General features: G+C 39.2%; 1 protein-coding gene across 2 annotated transcripts in view; it reads left to right on the top strand.

Moving 5' to 3' along the window:
• Positions 1-22,209, top strand: part of CUBN (cubilin) — a 136,173-nt gene that overhangs the window by 107,378 nt on the left and 6,586 nt on the right. For both annotated transcript variants that reach the window (XM_065731319.1, XM_065731320.1), the window contains 6 exons: positions 488-644; positions 1,998-2,147; positions 9,138-9,338; positions 10,871-11,000; positions 11,868-12,085; positions 21,809-22,014. In XM_065731319.1, the coding sequence (XP_065587391.1) occupies positions 488-644; positions 1,998-2,147; positions 9,138-9,338; positions 10,871-11,000; positions 11,868-12,085; positions 21,809-22,014 (1,062 nt within the window). The remainder of the gene's footprint in view (positions 1-487; positions 645-1,997; positions 2,148-9,137; positions 9,339-10,870; positions 11,001-11,867; positions 12,086-21,808; positions 22,015-22,209) is intronic.

Genomic DNA, 22,209 nt, shown 5'->3' with positions numbered 1-22,209 from the left:
TGGTACTGCTAAATTACCCTTAAGTTATTGTTGAATTTTATTATGAATAATATAATGTATGCATTTAATAATCCATTGTGTATACTGATATTCATACTTACAGACTGTATGGAGGTAAATCTGTCAAGACAAAGTTGAAGTATATAATGATGTGCATAAAATGTTTTTCTCCAGTTGCTGAGACCAGAGCTACATTTGCTGTGCAATATGTGAAGGGTTGGAGCAGGTGACCTCTACATGCCCTTCTGAAGTCCTTGGAACCAAAATTACTCTGTGATTCTCTCCTTGGATAAGTCATTTTGTCACCACTGACTGTAAAATGAACAAAGATGATTAGCTCCAATGTAGACATCTAAGTTTTAGTGTGAGGTGAATCCTACCTTAAGTCCACAGGAAGAACAGTTGTATATCTAATTCCTGGTAATGTGTTTCCAAAATCTAAATGGACTTTGAAAACACTAAACTATTTCCAATCTGGACTTGTCAGGTATGGCAAGGAAATCATGAAGAAGAAGAAGCTTTGTTAACCACAGGATGTGGAACTTCTGCTCCTGACCCTGTTATTGCTCCAAACAATGTCATAACTACAGTTTTCCAATCTCAGGATGCTCCTGGGCGGGGTTTCTCTGCATCTTTCATAAGCAGTAAGTGTCATTTAAAGCCAGGTGGCTGCTGTAAACTTCCACTTTCAGTTAGTTTATGTGTGTGTATCAAGGCAGACCTCAGTCTAGTGATGTACAGAAGCCTTTACCCAGCTTTTGAACACAAGAATTCCCTTACTAAATCCAATGGAAGTACTGTATGCTCCAGTTTTGGGACTCACCAATGGCCCATGCCATTTACATAAGCTGCTCTCAGAAGAGATGACTTCTCAAGATCTGCCCTGGCTTTGCTTTGTTATACTGGCATTTCATATAGTTAAAGTGACAGTTCTTGGGTGGGCCCCTCATTTTTTTTTCCCCAGGGAATGTGTTTTGTGGGAGCCAAACTCACTGGAAATGTAGGAGGTAGTACTCAATCACTGTCAGCTGTTTGCAGCATTTTTGTAGGATGCTGCCAAAGGGAACCACTTTCCTTTCACTGGATTCAGATTAGAACAGCGAGAAATTAAGTGCTTGAAGGAAGACACTATTGAAGCATAAATAATTCTGTAATGAAATGGCTTTTGTTTTTGCAGTGTCTGAGCTAATGTTGACAGTAACAACTAATAGGGAAGTGCAGCCTCTTAGTGGAGAAATTGCAGACTTCATAGGCCTGTTTCTAATCTTATACCATCATTTTGCTGCACACTACTCTCCTTTATTTTAAGCCTGTAGCTACAGGCTTAATATAAATAGTGATAATAATAATAAAGCTTAATAAAATAAAGCTAAGCGTTTAAAATAAAGAGGAGCCCCTAGTGAAATTTCAGAATTTTTTTGATCAGAGTGAGCTCCGTGAAAATGAACAGTTCTGTGTGCTTGAGAATTTGAGTGGCAAGCCTCTGTTGCCTGTGTGTACTGCAAAACACCCAGAGCTGGCCCTACTGCAGGCTGGATCCCCCTGGCTGTCAGCCACGAGTCATGAATGCAACCACTTGGGCTAACATGGGCAGTTTCAAAAGAGGCTACACTGCTGATGTGCCCGGTAACCACCCCAGCCAGTTCAGCCACATTTGTTTGTACAAAGGGACTTTGAAATGAGCAAGTTCCAAATACATAAGAGCAGCAGTGCTGTGTTATGATCACTGGACTGAAGGGCTGCAGCCTGGTCTTATCCTCAAGCTGCCAAGAAACTAAGGGAGGCTGAAGGCAGGAAGGCCCTGTTTCCCCAAAATGCTACTGTGTGCTTGTGTAAGACCTACTTCTCCCATCATGATCTATATGACTCTCTGGCTTTTTGATCAGCCTCTTAAGGAGAGATGAGGTCCTTCTATAACTTCTTGGTTTTGCTTCTGAAAAACTGAAATGATATTATCACCCAGATTTTAACCATGTCTTATTTATTTCCGTTTGCAGGATGTGGAATAAATTTCACCAGTCCTGTGGGTCATATTGTCTCTCCTAACTTCCCTAGTCAGTATGACAACAACTTGAACTGCAGTTATATCATAGACCAGGGACCACAGTCACTGGTAATCCTTGAGTTCGAGACTTTCCACTTGGAAGGTAATTGTTTCTTTGTTATGTATGTATGTACCACTAAGTGTACCTTCTTACTTGAAAACATTTAAGTCCTTTATAATGGAAAATGGTTGATGGTTAATTTCTATTCTGACAACTATTTACAGACGAACTTGTGTGGGTTTAGTTTTATATCACTGAAAGCATCCAGAAGAGTGAAGATAGAGCTCACAGTATATTTTACAGCACTGAAGCTAGGAACTTGCCAGGTGGTTAGAGCATAAGACAGACTGTGGCCAATTTGGATGTTTGTTCCTGTCTTTTTTTTACCACTCATATATTATTTTTTTATCTTTGGCCAGCCGATTTGCTTTCCAGTGTTTCTGTCTCCCTAACTGATAACATTTATAAAAATACACCTGAGTATTATACAAGGATGTAAGAATATCTAGAAATGAAATTAGATGAAATAGTAATTGAAGTGCAGAAAAAGTTGTTACTCTATACTTGACCGTGAACTGTTCCTCGTGAAGGAATTTTTCAAGTCTGGTACCATTTTGCCAGGAATTAATAGGTATAATATCTGGCCTTACTGCTATGATTGATCAAACTTTCCCAGCCTTGATAGGATCAAGTTTTCATGGATGGAAATGTCATGAAAATACAGAGTATGTCCCAACAATTCAGATATCATCATGTATTTTGAGACAATCTTAATCTAGTTCCCTTGACAGAGAAACTTACGTGTTCATGAACCGAGGTGCATACTTTGAATTTTTCTTCAGACGACATCACAATGTCAAGAAACAGGTTTATTTTATTTTTAAGTTTTCAAATTGTTTTTAAAAGAAAGCTAAATTTAGGTCTAAGGCAAAGATTTAATTAAATTATTCAGGGGTGGAGCACACCTCTTCTATGAAGTAAGGCTGAGGGAACTGGGTGTATTCAACCTGAAGAAAACTTCAGGAGAGACCTCACTGCAGTCTTTCAGTACTCACAGGGAGCTTATAAACAAGAGGAAGAAAGACTTTTTACATAGGCAGATAGTGATAGGGCAAGGAAAAATGGTTTAAAACTAAAAGAGGGGAGATTTAGGTTAAATATTAAGAGGAAATTCTTTACTCAGAGTGATGAGGCACTGGTACTGCTGCCCAGAGAAGTTCAGAGTGCTCCATCCCTGGAGATGCTCAAGACCTGGGATGGGGCCCTGGGCAGCCAGATCTGGTGTGTGGTAGCCCTGCTCATGGCAGGGGCTTGGAACTGGTTTGTACCTAAAAAATATTAAAGATATTCTATTTCTTGTAGGGTAATTACACCTTTTATTGTTGTAAGCTTCCTTAGGCCACACAAAACAGAAGTCTTTAGTCACATGAAAGGAAAGAACTTTGGTTATCAGCTAAAGGACAGCTGTTTATAACAGAGGAAGTGTGACACTTTCCAGTGTCATTATGTCTTGGTTATTAATCTTCTTCAGAAAATCATAAAATACAGCCCCATAGCAAAGAGAAATTGCATGGGTTTAAATGAGAAAGAATACTGAAGCCGCCATCTTGCAAACTGTCATGCAGAAGTGGAAATGTATTCAGTAGTCCCACTGAATCTGTTTAGCACAGTGCCTTAGGGTTTTCAGCATGAACTCCCTCAGTTCTTCCACAAAGGCAGGACAGTGTTTGGCAGCATTTGTTAAAACCATTTCCAGTTATTCTGTATGTATGGAATCACTGCACCTGTTGAGATTGTTGCTGAGTGAGGCCTTTAAAATTTTCACTATGTTAGTACAGATGTTCTGGACTGGGTTCTTAAAGCTTAGCTTCATTTCCAGTTATTATAATTTACTACCTATTTGACCTCTGATAAGAAATCCATTTTTTTTTTTTCATGGCTGTTTAGTCATGAAATGGAGTATCTAAAATAATGCCTGTAAGGCATGCATATCTCATTGACTTAACTGGTTGAGATATTGTTTCAGACAATTAGAAGGCAGAAGGTAATTGGCCATAGTGCAGTGACATATTGAATGACTTCATGGGTTAGTCACAGATTTCTGCTGTAGAGTGGCTATGTTTTTTGTTACAATGTGAGACTTGTTCTCATTAAAAAGAATGACTCTAAATGAGGCCGCTAATCTACAGCAGTGATACTAAGACAGTATCAGGAACCTAATGAACATGACATGCGTGAACTTAAATATGTATTAAACACTAAATATAGCAAGTAACAACTCAGTATAAAAGAGAACTGGAGAAAACTGCATTTGTTGATTTTGTGGTCGAAATGTCATCTAAATTGCCTGCTTTTTGGTAGTTAGGAAATCTATTTTTTTCTCACCTTGATGTCCTGAATATAGACATCTAGTTTATATTTATCAACTAGATTTATCTCCTTCTATAGTGAAGTGCAAAAGGCAGTGCTTTAAACTCAAGGACAAGTATGCTGTACAGGTGAATTGAATCTCCTTCTGAATGCCTCTCTTAACCCCTTGAGTATTACAGGAAGCCATACAGACTAGCTCACATAAGACATTTAAGATTTATTCATCAAAACATAGGCAAGATTAACCCTGTGAAATGAGTTTGACTCTCTAATTTCTTTGCAGCCTGAAAATGTCTTTTCATGTGCCAAACAATATGGTCACAAAATTTCTCCTTTGATTTGTGTACCCTGTGAAAAGGCACAGGTTGCTGTTTGCTTCTGAAGTTCCTACATTTTTGTGTCTGGTTATTTTATAAAACAAAGACAAAATCAAAACCAAATTAGAGTGAGTTTGTTTTCTCAGTATCATTTCTGTAACAGTGATAATAATCTTAAATCTGTCTTTACTTCTTGGATCAAAAGTCTACTCAAACCTAACATATCAGAATAGTCATAAAATCTTACCTATATTTACTTGTATCTAAGAAATAATTCATCACATTCTTCTCTTGTTCATAGTCTTTATTCAGATGATCTCTAGAAATTTAGCTTCAGTACAGGTAGTATATTATTAAAAGACTGTGTTTATCTTCTGATAAAACATCCAATAATGTTTGGGTTCCAAATGTTGGAAAATTTGAAGAAATGGATGTGTGTCACCCGCTTATTGAATTCTGTTGTATTTATTCTTTGTCCTCACAACACAACTGGATTCTGTTGTTACCATGTCAACATGAAAAATGCTTTAATAACCTATTATTCTCCCCTTTTTTTTTTTTTTAACATGCAACTGTAATCTTGCAATCTGAGGTAGGGTCACAGCTTCACTGTGGTGTCTTCTCTTTCTGCTTTCAGAGTTTTTACTAGATATTTCAGAAGGCAGACATTTTGCAATAGATTATTTTGAAAGAGGATATAGATAAAAGGCTTGTAGTTTCTTGCTTTCCAGATAGTATCTTGTGCTACATATCTGGTTAGAGTATTGCATTGGAGTATATATCTGTGCAATGTTTATTCTACATCATTAAATAGTATTTGTATTATCATAAATCCCAGATGCTACAGTTGTTAGTCAGGACCTCATTATTTTAAGTTTTGCGGATATTAAAGAAAAAGATATATCCTGTCTTAATGTGAAATGAAGCAGAATTTATGACTATATTCAGAAAGATAGAAAGAAGACAATGTTTTTAGTGATAAAAAAATTAGGGGCCTACATGTGGTCAAAGTTTTTGTGCTGGTATCCCATCAAATAGATTATTTTATGGAGTATAATGACACTGTTCTGAGGTTTTTACTGATAAATTCCTGTTAAATAGAAAGGGGAGAACACAAAGCTATATTTCAAAATGTAAGGAGAACTTACAATCTCCTATCATGTGACTTTGGAAATCAGTCTATCAGTGCTTGAGGTACCAAGAGATAATAAACAGAGGAAAGGTTGGCAACTGAAGGCCTTGAAAGCAAATAAGAGCAGAAAGTTAAAGAAAGGGTCGTATTCACATCATACCAAGTAATTGATCTTTGCAGATTTTTGTATTTGGAAGAAATACTGCCAAGGCTAGCCAACAAAGGTACAGTAGCAATGATCGAAAATTACTTTTTCTTGGTGAGAGTTAGAGGCATGCAGAAGAATAGGAATGAGTATGTCTTAAAGATAACTAGACAAGTAACTTACTTTTACTTATATAAATAACTAGACAGGTAACCAGGAGAGATCCAAATCATTGACATAGACCTGATTAGGGCAGGTAAAATAATGAGGCTGTCCAGAAAGAAGATGTCAGGGAAGACTAGAAGGAAAAAAAGCTCTCCTATTGAACAGTTTTGTTTAGAGACAAAAATAAGATTTTAGTCTGAGCCAAAAAAGAGGCCTGGAGGAGGGAAGTAGACCTATGCAGTCATCAGCATAGAAACAGTAGTTGCATCTGCCCTTGGAAATGTAATTATACAAAGCTAATGTGGAGATAAAGAGAGAACAACGGGAGAGGAGATGTCTTATTGAATTCTTACAGACGTGGTAGAGAAGAGGATACAGTAATGCCAGAAGGATGAGCAAAAGCTCTTAGTAGGCAAGCTTTAATGAAAAAGAGCAGGGCTGGCTATGTGGAAAGTGCCTGTCATCTCAAAGAAGATGTGGGTCTGACATCTGGCTAAGAAAGGATCTCTGGAGACTCATGAAAGCAGTTTCATTGTAGTGCAAGGGACAGAAATTGCTCTAGAAAAGACAGAAGATAAAATTAGAGGAAATGAACCCCAGAGAAGAATTGCTGATGATGTGCTGAATATGTTTGGAGGCTGGAAGTATGACATGAAGAGATAGGATAGAGGAACCTGAGGTTGAGGATTATTTACAGAATAAAGCTTGTTAGTATGGTGATAAGTTAAGAAAAAAAATTGAATAAGCAAATAGAGAAAACAGGATGAAGATCAGACAATCATCAGTACTACCAGGAGTCATAGGTCATAAGTGATATTGCCCAAATAAAGACAATTTAAGTCTAGAAAGCCTTTTACCCTGTGCTCTATGTCAACCATCATAGTCTTTCCAGTTCAAAAACTCAAAACAACTTGTGATGGACATCACAGACCTTTGCTTTACTGAAAAATTCATCTTCTTACATTACTTTCCTCAAAGTGTTTTCAGAAAGAGATCAGAGTTGCTTTCTCAAAGCTTTCCCATTCTTAGATTGCACTTGTCTCAATTTAATTTTTTCCATTTCTTTGTATTTTTAAATTATGGGTTGTTCTTTTTTTTTCTAAATTATATCACTTTATCAAGCCTTTTAATGACAGAATGGGAAATGAAGAATATTTTTACTTTGTATTTAATGATGTAACCAGTTATGTGATGCAGCTAGTTGTTTTTATCTTTGTAGTTCTTATCAGAGTCAGACTAGCACTGTATTTCACTTCTGGCATGATTTTAAAGCACATTAGACTATAACATCTTCATCCAGAGAGGATCTAAAATATATCAGGCTGTCCATTCTGCCATTTGTGTGAGATGGAATGACCCCTGCTCCCTCCATTCCTGTTTGTCATCCTGTTCAATACAAGCCATCCTGTTTTCCACAACACTAGGAAGTAGTGTATCTCGGCTGGGCAATCTGCAGAAATCACTCCTCTGCAACAGTAGGCCCAGCATCTACTGTTGAATTTAGATAATTCCTGATTAATCCTTTGCAGTTAAAGTAAGTGACTTATTGCTGCTAGTAGATCACAAAATATCAAAACTTCAATAAGCATGTTATACAACAGCTTCTCTTGTACTCATAGATGATGAAGAAAAAGAGTAAGAAAACACCACGCTGTTGTATAAACATACTAACTGATGGAGCTTTATTTGCAGTAGGTGATCGTTGCTTCTCACTAACAGCACTAGTCCAACTTCCTTGCATAACTCATGTGGATCCTCGTTTGCTTCCATGATACCCAGCTTCTCCATATCCCACGAAGCATGCCATAATCCCTGGGTACCACCAGCTCCTCCCCATGCCCATGTCTCCCAGCACAGCAGAGAGGTGGTGATGTGACCCTGAGCTCCCAAGATATGAGTGACTGGTACTGAGCAAGTCCCTCCCCAAACTCACAACCCTTACACAGCTTAGCTGTCTTTGGAGATGTTCCTGTAGAGCTCCTTCTCACCCACTGGTCTTCATGAAACTTAACAGAAACTCAGTATGTTTGAGTTGAATCTGGAGACAAGTGGTGAGGTGGCTAGAAAGTCAGGAAGATGGGGCAAAGATTTGGAGAGGACAGCTTATTCCCCCCAAAAAGCTAACTGCAGATGAGAAAATAAAAAAGTAGGGGGGAAAATTCCAATGCTACCTTCCTCATTTCCATTTCTCTTAGTACTTCCGAATACACACTTTTTCACTCACCTTAATAACTGTATTGACCTGACCCCTAAAATAGATTGCTCCTGAAAATGATAATTGGTCATCTCCAAATCTCCACTGACTGCCTCAGTTAAAGCACTCAATTGCCAAACTTTCAGATTAAATTTACTTTTATTTGGTCTTGTGAAGCAAGCTGGATAATCTGAGTTTGGGTACTCCGAAGTCTGAGGGAATTCAAGAGAGAAAGAAGTCAAAGCTGAAATATGTTAGTATATGGATTATTATTTTTTTAAATTTCATTTCCCCAAATTCTCAATCATATAAAATTCCCTACACTGAGTAATTCTACATCAGGGAAGTTGAAGTGCCAGGTAGTAGGTTGCCTGTAACAACAGGAATGTTTCTTTGAACAGCAGAGGAAATGTCTAATTTTGTCAGGTCCTTTCATCTCCTCCTAGATGGTGCACTCAGTTACAAACTCCCAAGAACTAAAAGGGTTTGGAGCATTGTCCAGATGATATAATGTGTTGGATGAGACCAATCTGATGTTTTATATATATATATATATATATATATATATATACATATATGAGGTCTCTTTGCCTTTTTGTCCTTCAGTTTTTCTGCACCTTAAAAATTGACATTCACTTTCTCAGCAAGCAAATGAGATTTTGGAATGGAAGGTAATAAAAATGCAATTCTTATCCTGTGTGAAGTCTATGTAATTGCAGCTCAATAAATCTCAAGGAAAATATGCTAACACTTTTGTATATCCATGTAGCTCCGGCGCTCTTGAGCAGAATTTGTCTATATGATGGATTAAGCATCTTCAGGGGCACCAGGGTTACCTCACACCCTGTCATCACACTCTGTGGAAGTGAGGTCCCTGAGCCTATCAGTGTCTTTGGGCCTATGCTGCTCAACTTCTACACCGACTCGCACATTGCAGGCTTTGGGTTCCAGGCAAGATATAGGACAATTGGTAAGTGCCCATGCCCTGTGTTTAGGTAATGGAACTGTTCAGGAAGGATGATAGTTGCGTGTAGAAAATGTTGTGCCTCATTTTGGAAATACCTTAGGTGGATATATGTTATTCATAAATACAACCCACTTGGGTAGGCTGTTGGTTTTTTTGTTACTGTTTTTCAAAATTCTGTTTAAGGAGAAACATCACTAGCTATTCAATTGGGGCTATCCAAAAGATTCTGTCACATACAGGAGGCTGGTTTTACTGAAACTTCCTTATACAATGCAAGAGCCAGAAAAGGATTGCTAAATGGAACCAGCTGTATCCTGCAGTGGATGATCCTCTTGCAGTGCCAGTTATCAGTGTAAATAAAAATCAGGATCTCTATATATTTTTCTTATAGAAGAAAACTTTTCACATAACCACCAAACCTTTTTGTCTTTCACATCTGATCTTTTTTTATTAAAACAGAAATGTGTACTAGGAAAAAAAAATTTCAACTAGTTTTATATTTAAATCAGCAGGAATATAAATATAACAAGAAATGAAATTTATCTTCAAAACCAATTGTAATATTTTGTAGGTTTAATTTCTAGAGACGCTACTTTGATTTTTGAAAGTTATTTTATTTTCTAACTGCATAGAAAGATGAGCTCTTAGCTTTGGTATTTCCCCTAATATAATCCTCATGTTTAAAGCCTCAACAAGAAGCATTAGGTTAAATATGTTGTGTAAAATGAATGGCCTTATAGAGCTAAGAAAGAGTGAATAGCACTGAAAAAAATGACAATGTGCAGTTATTCATGGAAAAGACCTTCATAAGGCACTCAAGTTAATTGCTGCTATCTGACTTGTGACTTCTGACATTTGAGAAATATGAGTGCAGCCTTATAACCTTGTTGCTGTATACAAAGCTGATTCTAGCAATTAACATTCCTCTTCCCTCTAGTTGTATTGTTTGCTGGGAAAAAAAAAAAAAGGAAAAAGCTTCCCCCCTCTAGTGTAGAATAATGCTGATTCTTTTCCTCTCGGCTCCCATCCTTTATCTGCCAGAGCACCAGGATGCCAGGCGAGTGTGGCTGAGGAATCAAAGCTCTGCATCCAGCAGTTCTGTAAGGGACTGCCTTTGTGAAGGTGGCTGGGCAAAGGCATGTTCTTTGAAACACGAAAAGCCGCATGTGTGTGTGTGGCTTTGAGCTATTTATCAACAGGATGCAGGGGAGCTTTTTTTTTTTCCAAGTTGAGATTACAAAATGAAGGCTGAAGCTAACAATGGAGATTAGAGTTGGTTTTGTAAGTTTTTGTTCCCTCAAGCACTGAGGCTGGGAACAAACATTAGCCCACATCCTGGCTTCATTAGCATCAGTGGTGAGAGCCTCGGAGCAGCCAAGCAGTGCCCTCCTCTCCCAGCAGCCATCCCTCTCCACTGTGAGCCCCAGCACAGGCGAGGCAGGGACAGTCCCTGGGGTCAATGACATCTGGAACTGTGAGATTTGGGAGCCAGCTGGGGTTCAGACACTGATTGCTCATTTCTGTTTCCCCTACAGCTTGTGGTGGCACTTTCAATGGCCCTGTTGGCATTATCAGCAGTCCGGCCCATTCACTTCTCGATTATCACAACAACATGAACTGTTCATACTACATCACAGTTGGAAGTGGAAAAGTAGTATCCCTCAAGTACGTAATCACAGTTTAGCTTGTCATTAAGGTGACAGGGTGGTGTCTGATTTCAATTGAAAGTAGTAATCGTTGACAAATTTCCCTCTGTCATTACATTTCTAATGGCTACTGAAGTCACCTTTTATCAGAATCTCTCACGTCTTTCTCTGGAACTGATATGCAGAACATCACCATAATTGTAGGTTCTCACTTCGATTGACAAGAGGACTAAGAAATTGTAAAAATGCAACTCACTTAGTTCAGTTCTGTCAGCCTTTGGGAGTAACAAACCCCCTGTGAGTTCATATAAGAAAAATCTAATAGAAAGCCTATGCCCTCCTTGTAGCCTAAGTAAAGACATCCAGCCCAAAGGAGTATACTCCTGTGTGCTGTCCTGCCTAGAACTGACATAGGGTTGCCACAAAATGTTGACATAAAGTTAAAGGATACATGCATTCTTCTGTCAGATATATGCTGACTGTGCACCAGGAGATAATTTCCCAGCTAAGTGGCAGACCCAGGTGGTCTGCACTCAGCCTTCATTTTACATGCCTCTCACGTACTCAAGGAAATTGCAGGGTAAGCAATTTGCAGAAGTGCAAGAGAGCACATTTACACAGGGGAGATCTGCTTCTACACAGATAGCCAAAGTGTGCTTGTATTGTGAGGGACCCAGTGGGTGAGGGTCGCTACTTATCTGACGGTGTTTTGCCATGCAGTTCGTAGTTCTGCTTCCTTTTTTTTCTGAATAAAAATATGTTGTGGTAGCTGTCTATGTCCGGCTTTGGCTGTTGCTATTATGTGTACTTTTCCTTAAGCCCTAAAAACACATTAACAGGATTAGAAGTGAAAATGTCCTATCTAATGCTCCAAGTGTTTCTATAGATTCAACACCTTCCAGCTTGAAATATCTCCCTCCTGCTACAAAGATTATGTGGCTGTATATGATGGCTCAGACACCCATGCTCCTCTCCTTGGGAAATTCTGTGGATCAGAACTGCCTCCAAATATTAAAAGCTCCAGTAACCAATTGTTCCTGTTATTTAATACGGATTTCTCTGGATCAGACAGAGGATGGAAAGCATCATTCAGGGAGACTTTAGGTAAGGATATTATCAGACTCAGAACCCCAACAATCTGCAGGTAAGTGACTTCCATTGGTGAAAAGCTGTTTATGGTCTCATTCACTAAACACTGAATAGTACTGGAAGTAGAAAAATGTTTTTGAGCTTGTCAAAATTGAATTAACTAAGCAAAAGACGATTATGGAATCCTGCATTCTATCCCTGTTTCTGAACTGATTCCTTTTATTCTTCATTAACCTTTTCCTGCTTCTTTGAAGGCACAAGCATTTTTTGTGTGAGTGAATGTTTAGCAGTACCAAAAGTCTGCAAATCTGGCAATGCCTGACCACTCTCATTTTTCAGTGTTCAAAGTTTGGTGGTGCCCTAAGCCTATTCTTGATGTCTATTTCCTTGCAGTTCACCTTGTACACTTCTAACAATTATACTGTTAAGTTCAGTTAAAATTAAGGTTCCTGCCATCCACCACTGTGCTGATCTCTACTGACTTGGAGGATCAGTAGCTGGCCTCTGCATGAATGGGGTCATAATGAGAAGGCTCTAGATGTTAAATGTCTTGGTGAACAAAAGTCAAAGGCTGGACGCCTACTTTTGCGATCTATTACAGGGTACCTGCTTTAGCAGGGGGGTTGGACTCAATCTCTGGAGGTCCCTTCCAACCCCTGCAATTTTGTGATTCTGTAATGGCTGATTAATTCCCTAAAAAATGTTTAAGCTCAATGGTCTGTTATTAAGGTTATATTTTAAAAGGATATTTTTACCTTCATAAAAGATCTGAATTGTTTAAGGATGATAATAAATAATTATTGCGTGTAAATTGATGTCATTTCATCACTTCTAGTTTCTTGTGTAATTAACTCAATGTGTTTGTGATTAGAAAGAAGTAATTGTCTGGTTTAGAAAGCTGGCACTTGGACAGTTCATAATGAAAGGCCTTTGTTGCAGGACAAACACAGTCTTCTGCTGAGTCATTGAATCCCCTCCCAGCCCCTGGCCAAAGACTTTTGCATTTCATAGAGTCTGAGAAAGTATTTACAGATAAGAAAAATAACTGGTTCTATAGTATTTGCCAAAAAAAATATTCCCACAGAACCGCAAGGTCATTACTATAATTAACTCTTCTTTTGCATGACTCGAAGTAGTTGCTACCATAATCTTTAAGACCACTCTTGTGGACTTTTATTTCCAGTAACATAACATTGTTTCGTGTGTCGCTGTCTTTAATCCATCAGACATCCATTGTCAGAAATCCTCCACAGCCTGGCTTTGTGCTTCCATAGTGAGGTCATCAGGAACTCCCCAGGCTTTTGCTCTTCCTGTTGGCATATAGTCAGTTTTTTCAGCCACTGAATTTAGATTTATTTGTATAACTTTCCCGAGATTCTGCTTAAACACACAACAGAACACAAGCCAGCCTCTTCCAGTCAACATCATGTCTGATTATTTCCCTGAGCGAGGAGAAGGCTTTTATGAATAAACTTTGTCACCCACTAGTCTAATTTTTGGAGGGACATTTTTGCAGGCTCCCATGGAAAGGGAGGTTGCCAGGCTTATTCAGGAGAATGGATATGCAAGCTGGAAAAAGTGGCCATGTGAAGATGTGGGTTGTGTGACGAAGTGCCTGTAGTGCTGAGATGCTTAATGGTAGGTCTTCTTTCTCCTCTGTGGGAAGCAAGCCACACGGACTAAACCACACAGCCTTTAGGAAAAATTCTGACAGTCTCATGCCAGTGTGGGATGGCCAAAAAGTAGAAAAGTATGTTATAATAGGAAAAAATGAGTCACAGTCCTACAAACTTTTACTGTTTGATTTGTCTGGGATAGAGATCCAGGAAAATTTGTGACACATCTTTGTACTATGAGGTCTGAGATTCTGCTTCAAATGAAAGCAAATAAAACCAAAATAACGAGCACAATATTCTGTAGTTACCCTAGGGAAGCACAACAGGATAACGTAATTATTGCATTCTGCTTAATGTTGTGAGTGGCCCTGATTATGCTTTGGAAAGAAGCAAGCAGAAACAGTAAACCCATTTGTTGCAAAATAAGCTATTTCCTTTCCTCACAAAGTCTTCCAGTTTCTTCCCTGTTGAGGCTTCTGTCAAGGATACAGACAAAACCCAGGGCTAAGCATTGTTCATCTGCAAATTTTATTACTAAGAAGACCTTATAGCCATTTGAGTGGGAAGAAGACAAAAGACAGAATAGGAAACTCAAAGAAGTCTAGCAAGATCTGTAGTAACCAGGTATTCAAAGAGTTAAACCTGAAATTTGCACTGGAAAACATTCTCTGCTTTAATTAAAGCAAATTTTTTGCACTACTGATTCCACAACTGTTAGAATATTGAAGGTCACCCTATACTCAGACAAGGAAATCTATCATAAATAATGAAATAGTACTAATTTGACAGTGTAGTTAGTGTGGCTCATTTTCTGTCAAATATCTTTTCTTAGAAATAGGCTTTCACCATGCTACTCCATATGCTCTGCAATATATTGCTGAATGCACATTTCACAACCAGCATGCCAGATGTGCTCTCAAGCTGAGCTGGTGAACTGGGGCTGACTAAAGCATTCCAGCCTGCTCCAAGTGTTGTAACTCTGGAAAGAAGGTCTCCTTGTCTTACCTTAGCTACCACTGACCTTTTTACTGCCTTTGTTTGCTGTCTGTAAGATGAGAATTATACTTCATTTCCACAGTGAGTGTGTGCTCCTCCAGGCAATCAGTGAAAGGATGAGAAGAGATAAATCAATACCTGCTTAAGGCATGTGGTTACTTGAGATGTCTTTGTGAAGTAAGAACAGCTAAGATCTCTTCCCAAAAAACGAGGTCTGCATGTACTGAGCTTGTGACTCATCCAAAGATCTCCTTATTATCTCTACAGCTCTAAGGGGAGACCTGATCTTCTCAGCTGACCCTAGCTGTCAGGGACAGAGCTTGCGTGTATTTCAGCCATGCCTACTGTGCGTTTGTGCTTTGGTGACAAATAGAGCAATGGGGTGACCCTCTCGTCCCAGTTTGTGATCCCTCTAAGGCATATGATATCAAGGCAAAAAAGAATTCTAAGGGTTTGTGTGGGTCTTTGTCTTGCTTTTAATTTGAAGAGTCAGCAACCCCTTTCAGGAATTGTGTTGGTGGCCTTATTAACAGCACTTGGCAACCTTCCATACTATTGTACATAGCCCCGTTGTCTCAGTAACAAAAAATATATCACATTCTAAATCATCAGAGAAGGGTCTAAGAGGTTCCTGAAAAGCAGGTCTGCTCACTGAGGTTGTTTGAGGAAGCCACAAGAACTTGAAGGAAGCAATGTTACATGTGGTTAGATAAGTGAGTTGGGCCTAAAAGCTCTTTCTGAGCTTTCTTCACACAGGCAGAAGGAAAACAGAGCTGGAAATGGTGGAAAAGGTGGTATGGAGAGGGTTATGAAGATTGTCTTCTTTCTCTCTACAGCCCTAGATCCCATCCAACTTCAAGCTGTAGTCAGATCCCTCCTCTCCCCTTTTCTATGCTATATCTCTTGAACATACAGGAGAAATTCACATTTAAATTTTGTGAAAAAGCAGTATTTTGTACTTCATTAATACCAATGTCGTGACTTGTTTGCATTACCTTGGAGCTTACCAGTTCATGGCCACAATTCCACTGCACTAGACCTTGTACAGACAGAATAAAGCAACAGTCTGCTGTCAGGAGTAGCTTGTGATTTAAACACAAGAAAAGTAAAAACAGATGGGTATAGACAAGCAAGAAGAATAAGGTGGCAACAAAGAGAAAACTGGTGTTGTAGGCTCTAAGGCAAAATAAGTGCCTCCAAACCCCTTGGCAACCATTGTTGCTGGAATGCAAAAGTCCTTAAATACCCCATCCTCTGCAAGGAAGACTGGCAGCCTGCTCGTAGTCTCATTGTCCTCCTTTGGCCCAGTATTCCCCTCAAGGATCCCTCAGTCCTTTTTATTCAAACAAGCATTTCTGACTATTAATTATTTTACATAGGAAAAAAAATCACAAGCAAGCAGAGTGTAGAAGAAAAATATTTGTAAAAAGGAATGTTCTCATTTTATGTATTAGAAAAATGCATTGATAGGTAACTCACATAAGCTATCTGGCATGCATATTGTGGAAACAGATGATGCACTATATGCTTTTCTTCCTGGCCAAGTGTTCTGTAACTTACTTGATAAATTGCTCGGAGGTGTGTGCCTTCCTTGATGCTATTAGCTCTGTATTAAATTACTTGTTTCCTGTTTGGAACACAATACACTAAGTGTCTGACACTAATGGGTTTACTCTTGTGCTTTACCTTAATGAAATTAAAATGTGCTTTTTGAAAAGTAGACCCAGTAGATTACTCACGACTTTTTTATACTACTCTATCAAGAACAAAAAAAAAATTGCTTAATATAGGTCTGTGTCGTCTTGCAACCCAAAGCTTTGGCTCACTCTGTGTTCTGTTTCTGGGTGCAGATTTCTATCAGTGCTCAGCATGTGCAGTTCTCACTGATTTCATTTGAATTGTTAAGATTCGCTGAAAAAAAAATAAAATGCAACAGTTTTGAATGGATGACAGAAGATGTACAATATTGGTTGTCATTCCGCTGCATAGGGAGGGGTTATGTGCTCTTCTGTGGATTGTATCTGAATTCTTAAACCAGCAGTGTTAATTTCTTGCATTGGTTTATGTAAATAATTGTAGCACCTGCTGCCAGGGGCACCAGTGACCTGCACTGACACCAGCACTGACTGCCTGGCAGGTGGGAAATTGCTGTGCAGCCGACTCTCAGGCTCAGTGGGAATTTTTCTCCCTCCTACAAAAAAAAAAATAATCTTAGAAGTATGTGTCCTTGACTATGACATGCCAATGCTTCTGCTGAATTCAGTGCGTTTTCTTATGCCTTTGGAAAAGCAGCAGTGGTTGGCAGAGATGTCACAGCCCATTAGGACTGGTTTCCAGAGGTCTATCTGGAGATACTGAATGTGGCCTCAGAGCACAGTGCTGCACAGGAGCCAGCTGAGAAGCTAACTGTGTGCAACTCACAGGTCTTCTTGCAAAACTTTCTTTGGGCTTTTGATTCACGGTTTTACCAGTCATATTACACATATATTACACGCTTCAGATTCATTACACTGTCGTGACTTAAATATGATTAGCTTATCCTGTTAAAATAGTGACTCAGTTGTGGCTAATAATATCTTCTTCTGATCCTATTATAGTTTATGCAAATATCAACATCCATAACGAGCTCAGACTACCTGTTTAGAAGATAATCACGACTTCTGGGCTATTTCTAAGCATATTTTGTGCTTCAAATCTTTGTTAAAAATATGCATCAGGTTGAAATTTGTCTCAGTTTAGAAAGTATTTGCAGTCTCTTCATTGTCTCTGGAAAAAATACATCTGTTGAACTTAAGGACAGTCTACATATGTCTCTGAAATGTCAGCTATTTAGTATCTGTAACATTTCTTCTCCCAAAGCAAAATACGTAGAAGCAGTTCACAGAATCAAACTGGACAGACGAGAAGAAGGGCAGACATTTAAATAAGAAATTTCTGACTGATCTGAACAGTGAGGTGAGAATTTATTTTAGATGCAGTGAGTAAATGTAACTGTGTAGCGACTAAAGGTTAAAAGATGATGGGATTCAGATTTAAGACACTCAGAAGTCGATGACTTCTTCAGCTGAAAATGTGTACTCCCATGCATACAGAGACATTTCTGGTTCATGTTGCAAGAGAGATCTGCTAATGCCTGGACAGCTATGATGCCAACAAATACATTAATGCAATTTTAGCAAATGTAAGATTGAGGCCAGACAGCCTGTCTGCTTCTGGTCTCCAGGCAAACATCAAATAAATGGTTTGGGTGGTACATACATTACTGTGTTGCAGAACTAGGATGGCTTGCATGGAGCATGGCTGGGCTCATGTTTGGGGTGAGCTAAAATGTCAAAAACCTTGAGAGTACCTATTTCTGCATTTGTGAAATCTTGTTGAAGCAGGAGATGTGGGCTTTGCAGTCCTGGGTGTACGTCCCTGCAGGTAGCACTGCCATGCCATCGAATCAGTGAAAAACCTTTATGTTTGAAGGTGATGCTGAGACCTGGAAAGAGTGAGGGCCCTGTGGTGAGGCTGGACCTGCCAGTAGCCTGCTGCAGTCACAGGGCCTGTACAGTGGCTGTCAAACACTCCAACTGACCTCGAAATCTCAGCTTGTGAAGGTTTACCAGCCCTTAGTATCAGCTATCATGAAGAATGGCAGTACAACTCCTCCCTTCAATCTTATGTAGTCCTTTGCATTTGAAGCCATAATCCTAATGAGCTATGAACTGATTACTACAGCCATAGTCCAGCCACTCCTCTGCACTGAAAATAAAACCTATTGGGAATGAAACATCAGTCTTGGCAGAGTTAATCCTTGCTTGAAGGCCTTTCATTATTCTTCCAGCAGAACTAGAAGGGTTATTTGAATTTTGCTGCCTTTTGGTGCACATTTGTGGGGTTCATTTAGTTAAGAGGAGAACAGCATTAGCTTATTATGAAATGTCATTGGTTTAGCTGTTTCCAATAGATTTAAAACTGTTGAGCAGGCTCCCTTTCATTACCTCTGTACCTGCACAAATGAACCTCACCCCTGGCTATGCTTCAAAGGTATGCAGCTTCAAAGATTCATCTTCATCTTGCTACTGTGTCTAGGGGATATAACTCTTTGAGCAACATGTGCTTGCTCTCTGCTGTAATTATTTTTATTTGCCATAGGGAACCTTCAGCCCCATCTTTCCTGAGTGGTTCCTCAGCCTTTTAGTTTCATTAATGCTTCCCACCAAAAGCAATTAATGATGACAGTATGTGTCCTAGTTTGGATAATTTGTGTTCTCTGGCAAGCTGTGTATGAGGAGGACAGGATTGCAATCTGATTTATGATGACCCTAGATTTTTAAATAATAAACCAGAGACTGAAACGAAGCAGTCATCCATCTGTCCCTTCAGAAATTATTCTGTAAGGTACATTTCTCATTATTTTTATCATGTTTAGCTTTTAATTACAAAGAGGCTATTCTAAACAATTAACAGACTTCTGTCTAGGCTTTTGCCTAAATTTTAGCTGTGTTTTTTTCTGTCTATGTTAGCCAACAATACAAATTATTCCATCAGTGATCACGAGGATGCTGGATGGCAATTAGTCAGCCTTCTGTGTGGGACTGGTAATGATTTTTAAAACACTGAGATGCAACCTCACTAAAATGAGGCACAATTGGGTTTATCTTGTAAGAATTGCTTCTTCTTTTACTTGCAAGTGTTCCCCAGACATGCATACAATCACTATTCTGTAACTTCTAGTGATTGCAATCTGGTGTATAGGTGATCAGTGATGAAAAACACCAAGACAGATTCTCAACAAGGGCTGTTCTTTATTTGGCTAGCTGTGGGGCTATGTGCTATCCGGTCAGCTTCCACTCTAGATATTATTCATAATGTACTGTCCTGAAGCCATGTGACTCAGTCCTGGCTGAGGAGGATTGTGAAGCATTGTGAAAGCCAATGATGAAACCTCATTTTTATTAACCATGTTATACTTCTAGTTATTTGTCTTCCCTGAGATGCTGCTACTGGCTACACCAAGTAGAGTTAATTTTCTTACAGTGAGGTTTTGTCCTGTTTGTCTGTCAGGTCCTTCTTATATTCTTTACATGTATGGGTTACCCCCTTGTTTATTTTTTGAGCTCTCTTTATAGTTGCACAGTTAGACATGAAGGGCACCATTGAAAAGGTCCAGATGTTTGGTACCCCAAAAAAGGACAATCCTGCAGCACTGACAGCTGTTGCACTGTTCTGTGGCAATTCTGTGATTCCTGTTGCAATATTCTGGCTGGCGTGTTTGCAACTCTAACCACAAAAAGGGTGAAGGGCAGCTTTGTAAGACAGTCTGACCCATATGCCGCTAAAGATTCAATATTGCAGGGCTGGAGGGACAGAGTACGACCTATGCCAAATAATTGTATGCTTAATGGTATGCTTAGTGGATGGTGTACAAAATGCTGAGCAGGAAGCGGCTCCAACAAGGCTGCCTCAGGAGGACTAAATAAATCATGCAGAAGGGTGAATCCAGAGAAAAATACAATGAAACTGCATTCTTAGGGCCCAGGCACCCTCCTGCCTGACATTTTACTCCTTCCTGAGAATATTTGTGAGAACGTGAACATGACTGGTCGGTCATGATTCTCCCACTGTTGCTCTCAGCTTCTGCAGCAGCATGGGAATTAACACTAACGCTTTTCCAAGTTTCCAACTGCACTGCTGGAGCAGCCCACAAAACTGGACTACAGTCTATTAATTCCTGACTTTTTCACTTTGTAATCAGTTTCTTCTGTTCATTTTTAGCTATAGCGAGAGCTTAAATCTCATGTCATCAAGATTTTGGTTTTAAGCAATCTTCTTTTTAGGGTGGAGACTTTCCGGCTTTGGTTAGTAGAGTAGGATGACATTTATCCTTAGTCACTCTGGTTTAACCATTGCAGTCTCGCAAGATAGGGCTGTTTCCAGCCCATGGTTACTGATGCAATCCTGATATTTGGATGCTGATTTTACACCAGAGGGATCTTTTGTAATAACATAGTTTAAGTAGAGCACAGTTTTATGTGACTGGAAATATATCAGTGGGTCAAGGTTAAGTCACTGTACGTCAGCCAGACAGGCAGATTTTCCACACACACATGCAATTCTCCAGTGGTGTTGGTATTGCTAAGCCACAGCTGTAGTTTCCTTTGATAATGTAATTCTTCCAAAAGGAATCACTGCAGGAGACACCAGATTGCTTGCAGTTAACCTTCACCCCGTTCAGTTCACAAACATTCAGAAAGAGTGTTTGTAAACTCACAGGTAAGATTACGAGCCATATTTCGTTTGTATTTCTGAGCTAAATAAGTGGCCAGAAAACCCCACAGAGACTGGGGAAGGAAGCATGAAGTAAACAAACTGCTCAGTTGCTAACCCAGCTCTGCCTCTGGAAATCAAACTGCAAAAGAAAGAAGTTGTTTAAAAAAATCCCTTTGGATGGTCTGTATTTTTGCTTATTTGTAATTAGGGGCAATAAGATGGTTCTGGTCTTCTATTAGCAGTTTTTGTCCAAAAGACATTTCTTTCAGTGTGAGTAAAATCATTATAGGGTTAAACTTTTCACAGTGAGGAGCTCGGGTTAGGGACTTAGCTCTGAATGTAGTATTAACATGAAAGAGCCTGCTTTTCAGAGGGGTTCTAAGTTCCCACAAAGTGAAACACACCCAGAAATAAGTCACTTTTAGATAGATTCCTGAATGTGAGTCAGGGCCCCAGTGTTGGGCTGCCGAATTAAATCCCACAACAGTGAAGCCCTACTACAAAAAACAAGCAGCTCATTTTTTTAGCCTGATATTCAGTGGCAACCAGTCAGTGCCCCCTACAGTCCAACTGTTCTTACTAGCTAGTAGGAATTACATCAAAATGTCTTAACCACGGCTCTTCTTGATTTCTGTCCTCTGTCTTCTGCTAGTCCCTTGTAAAAAATCTGTAGCTATATCTTCAAAGTGGATACTAATGCCTACTGCAGTTGCTTTAAAAAAAAATCCTTTTAATAATTCAATTAGTAAGTGTGAGACATTATAATAAAATGCTGCAGCATAGAAAAAGCTGTTGCCTTGATGTTAAAGTTCTGAAGATTAAATGAATGCCAGGAGTGGCTTTTCAAAAGCTTCTGCTCCTTCAACAGGACCTCAGGATGGCTGTGGTGGCTACCTGACACATTCAGCTTATAGTTTTGGCTCTCCAGTCTCCAGCGTGAGTGGAAGATATGAGAGAAATCTGGACTGTGTATGGGTCATAACTGCACCTGTGAACAAGCTGGTCAACCTCACCTTCACCTCATTCATGCTGGAAGGTCATTCTGCTCAGACCTGCCAATATGATTATGTCCAAGTAAGATAGCTGTGTATTTTAACATAAACTATCAGAGAGATACAATGCATTTTCCTCTCCATGAAACTAAAACTCAATTAATAGAAAATTGCCTCATGAAGAAATTCCGTTGCTTAATATAATTACAGTTCTTCGATAGGTTGGATAATGACTGCAGATGACATCCTGCATTTTCAGAAACCAATTTAATGTTGT

This window comes from Cyrtonyx montezumae, unplaced genomic scaffold (genome assembly GCF_038088225.1).
Source record: "Cyrtonyx montezumae isolate F1298 unplaced genomic scaffold, pur_monq_1.0 scaffold_14, whole genome shotgun sequence".
Lineage (NCBI taxonomy): Eukaryota > Metazoa > Chordata > Aves > Galliformes > Odontophoridae > Cyrtonyx > Cyrtonyx montezumae.
Note: the sequence above shows the minus strand (reverse complement) of the source record. Positions and strands in the feature narration are given on the sequence as shown.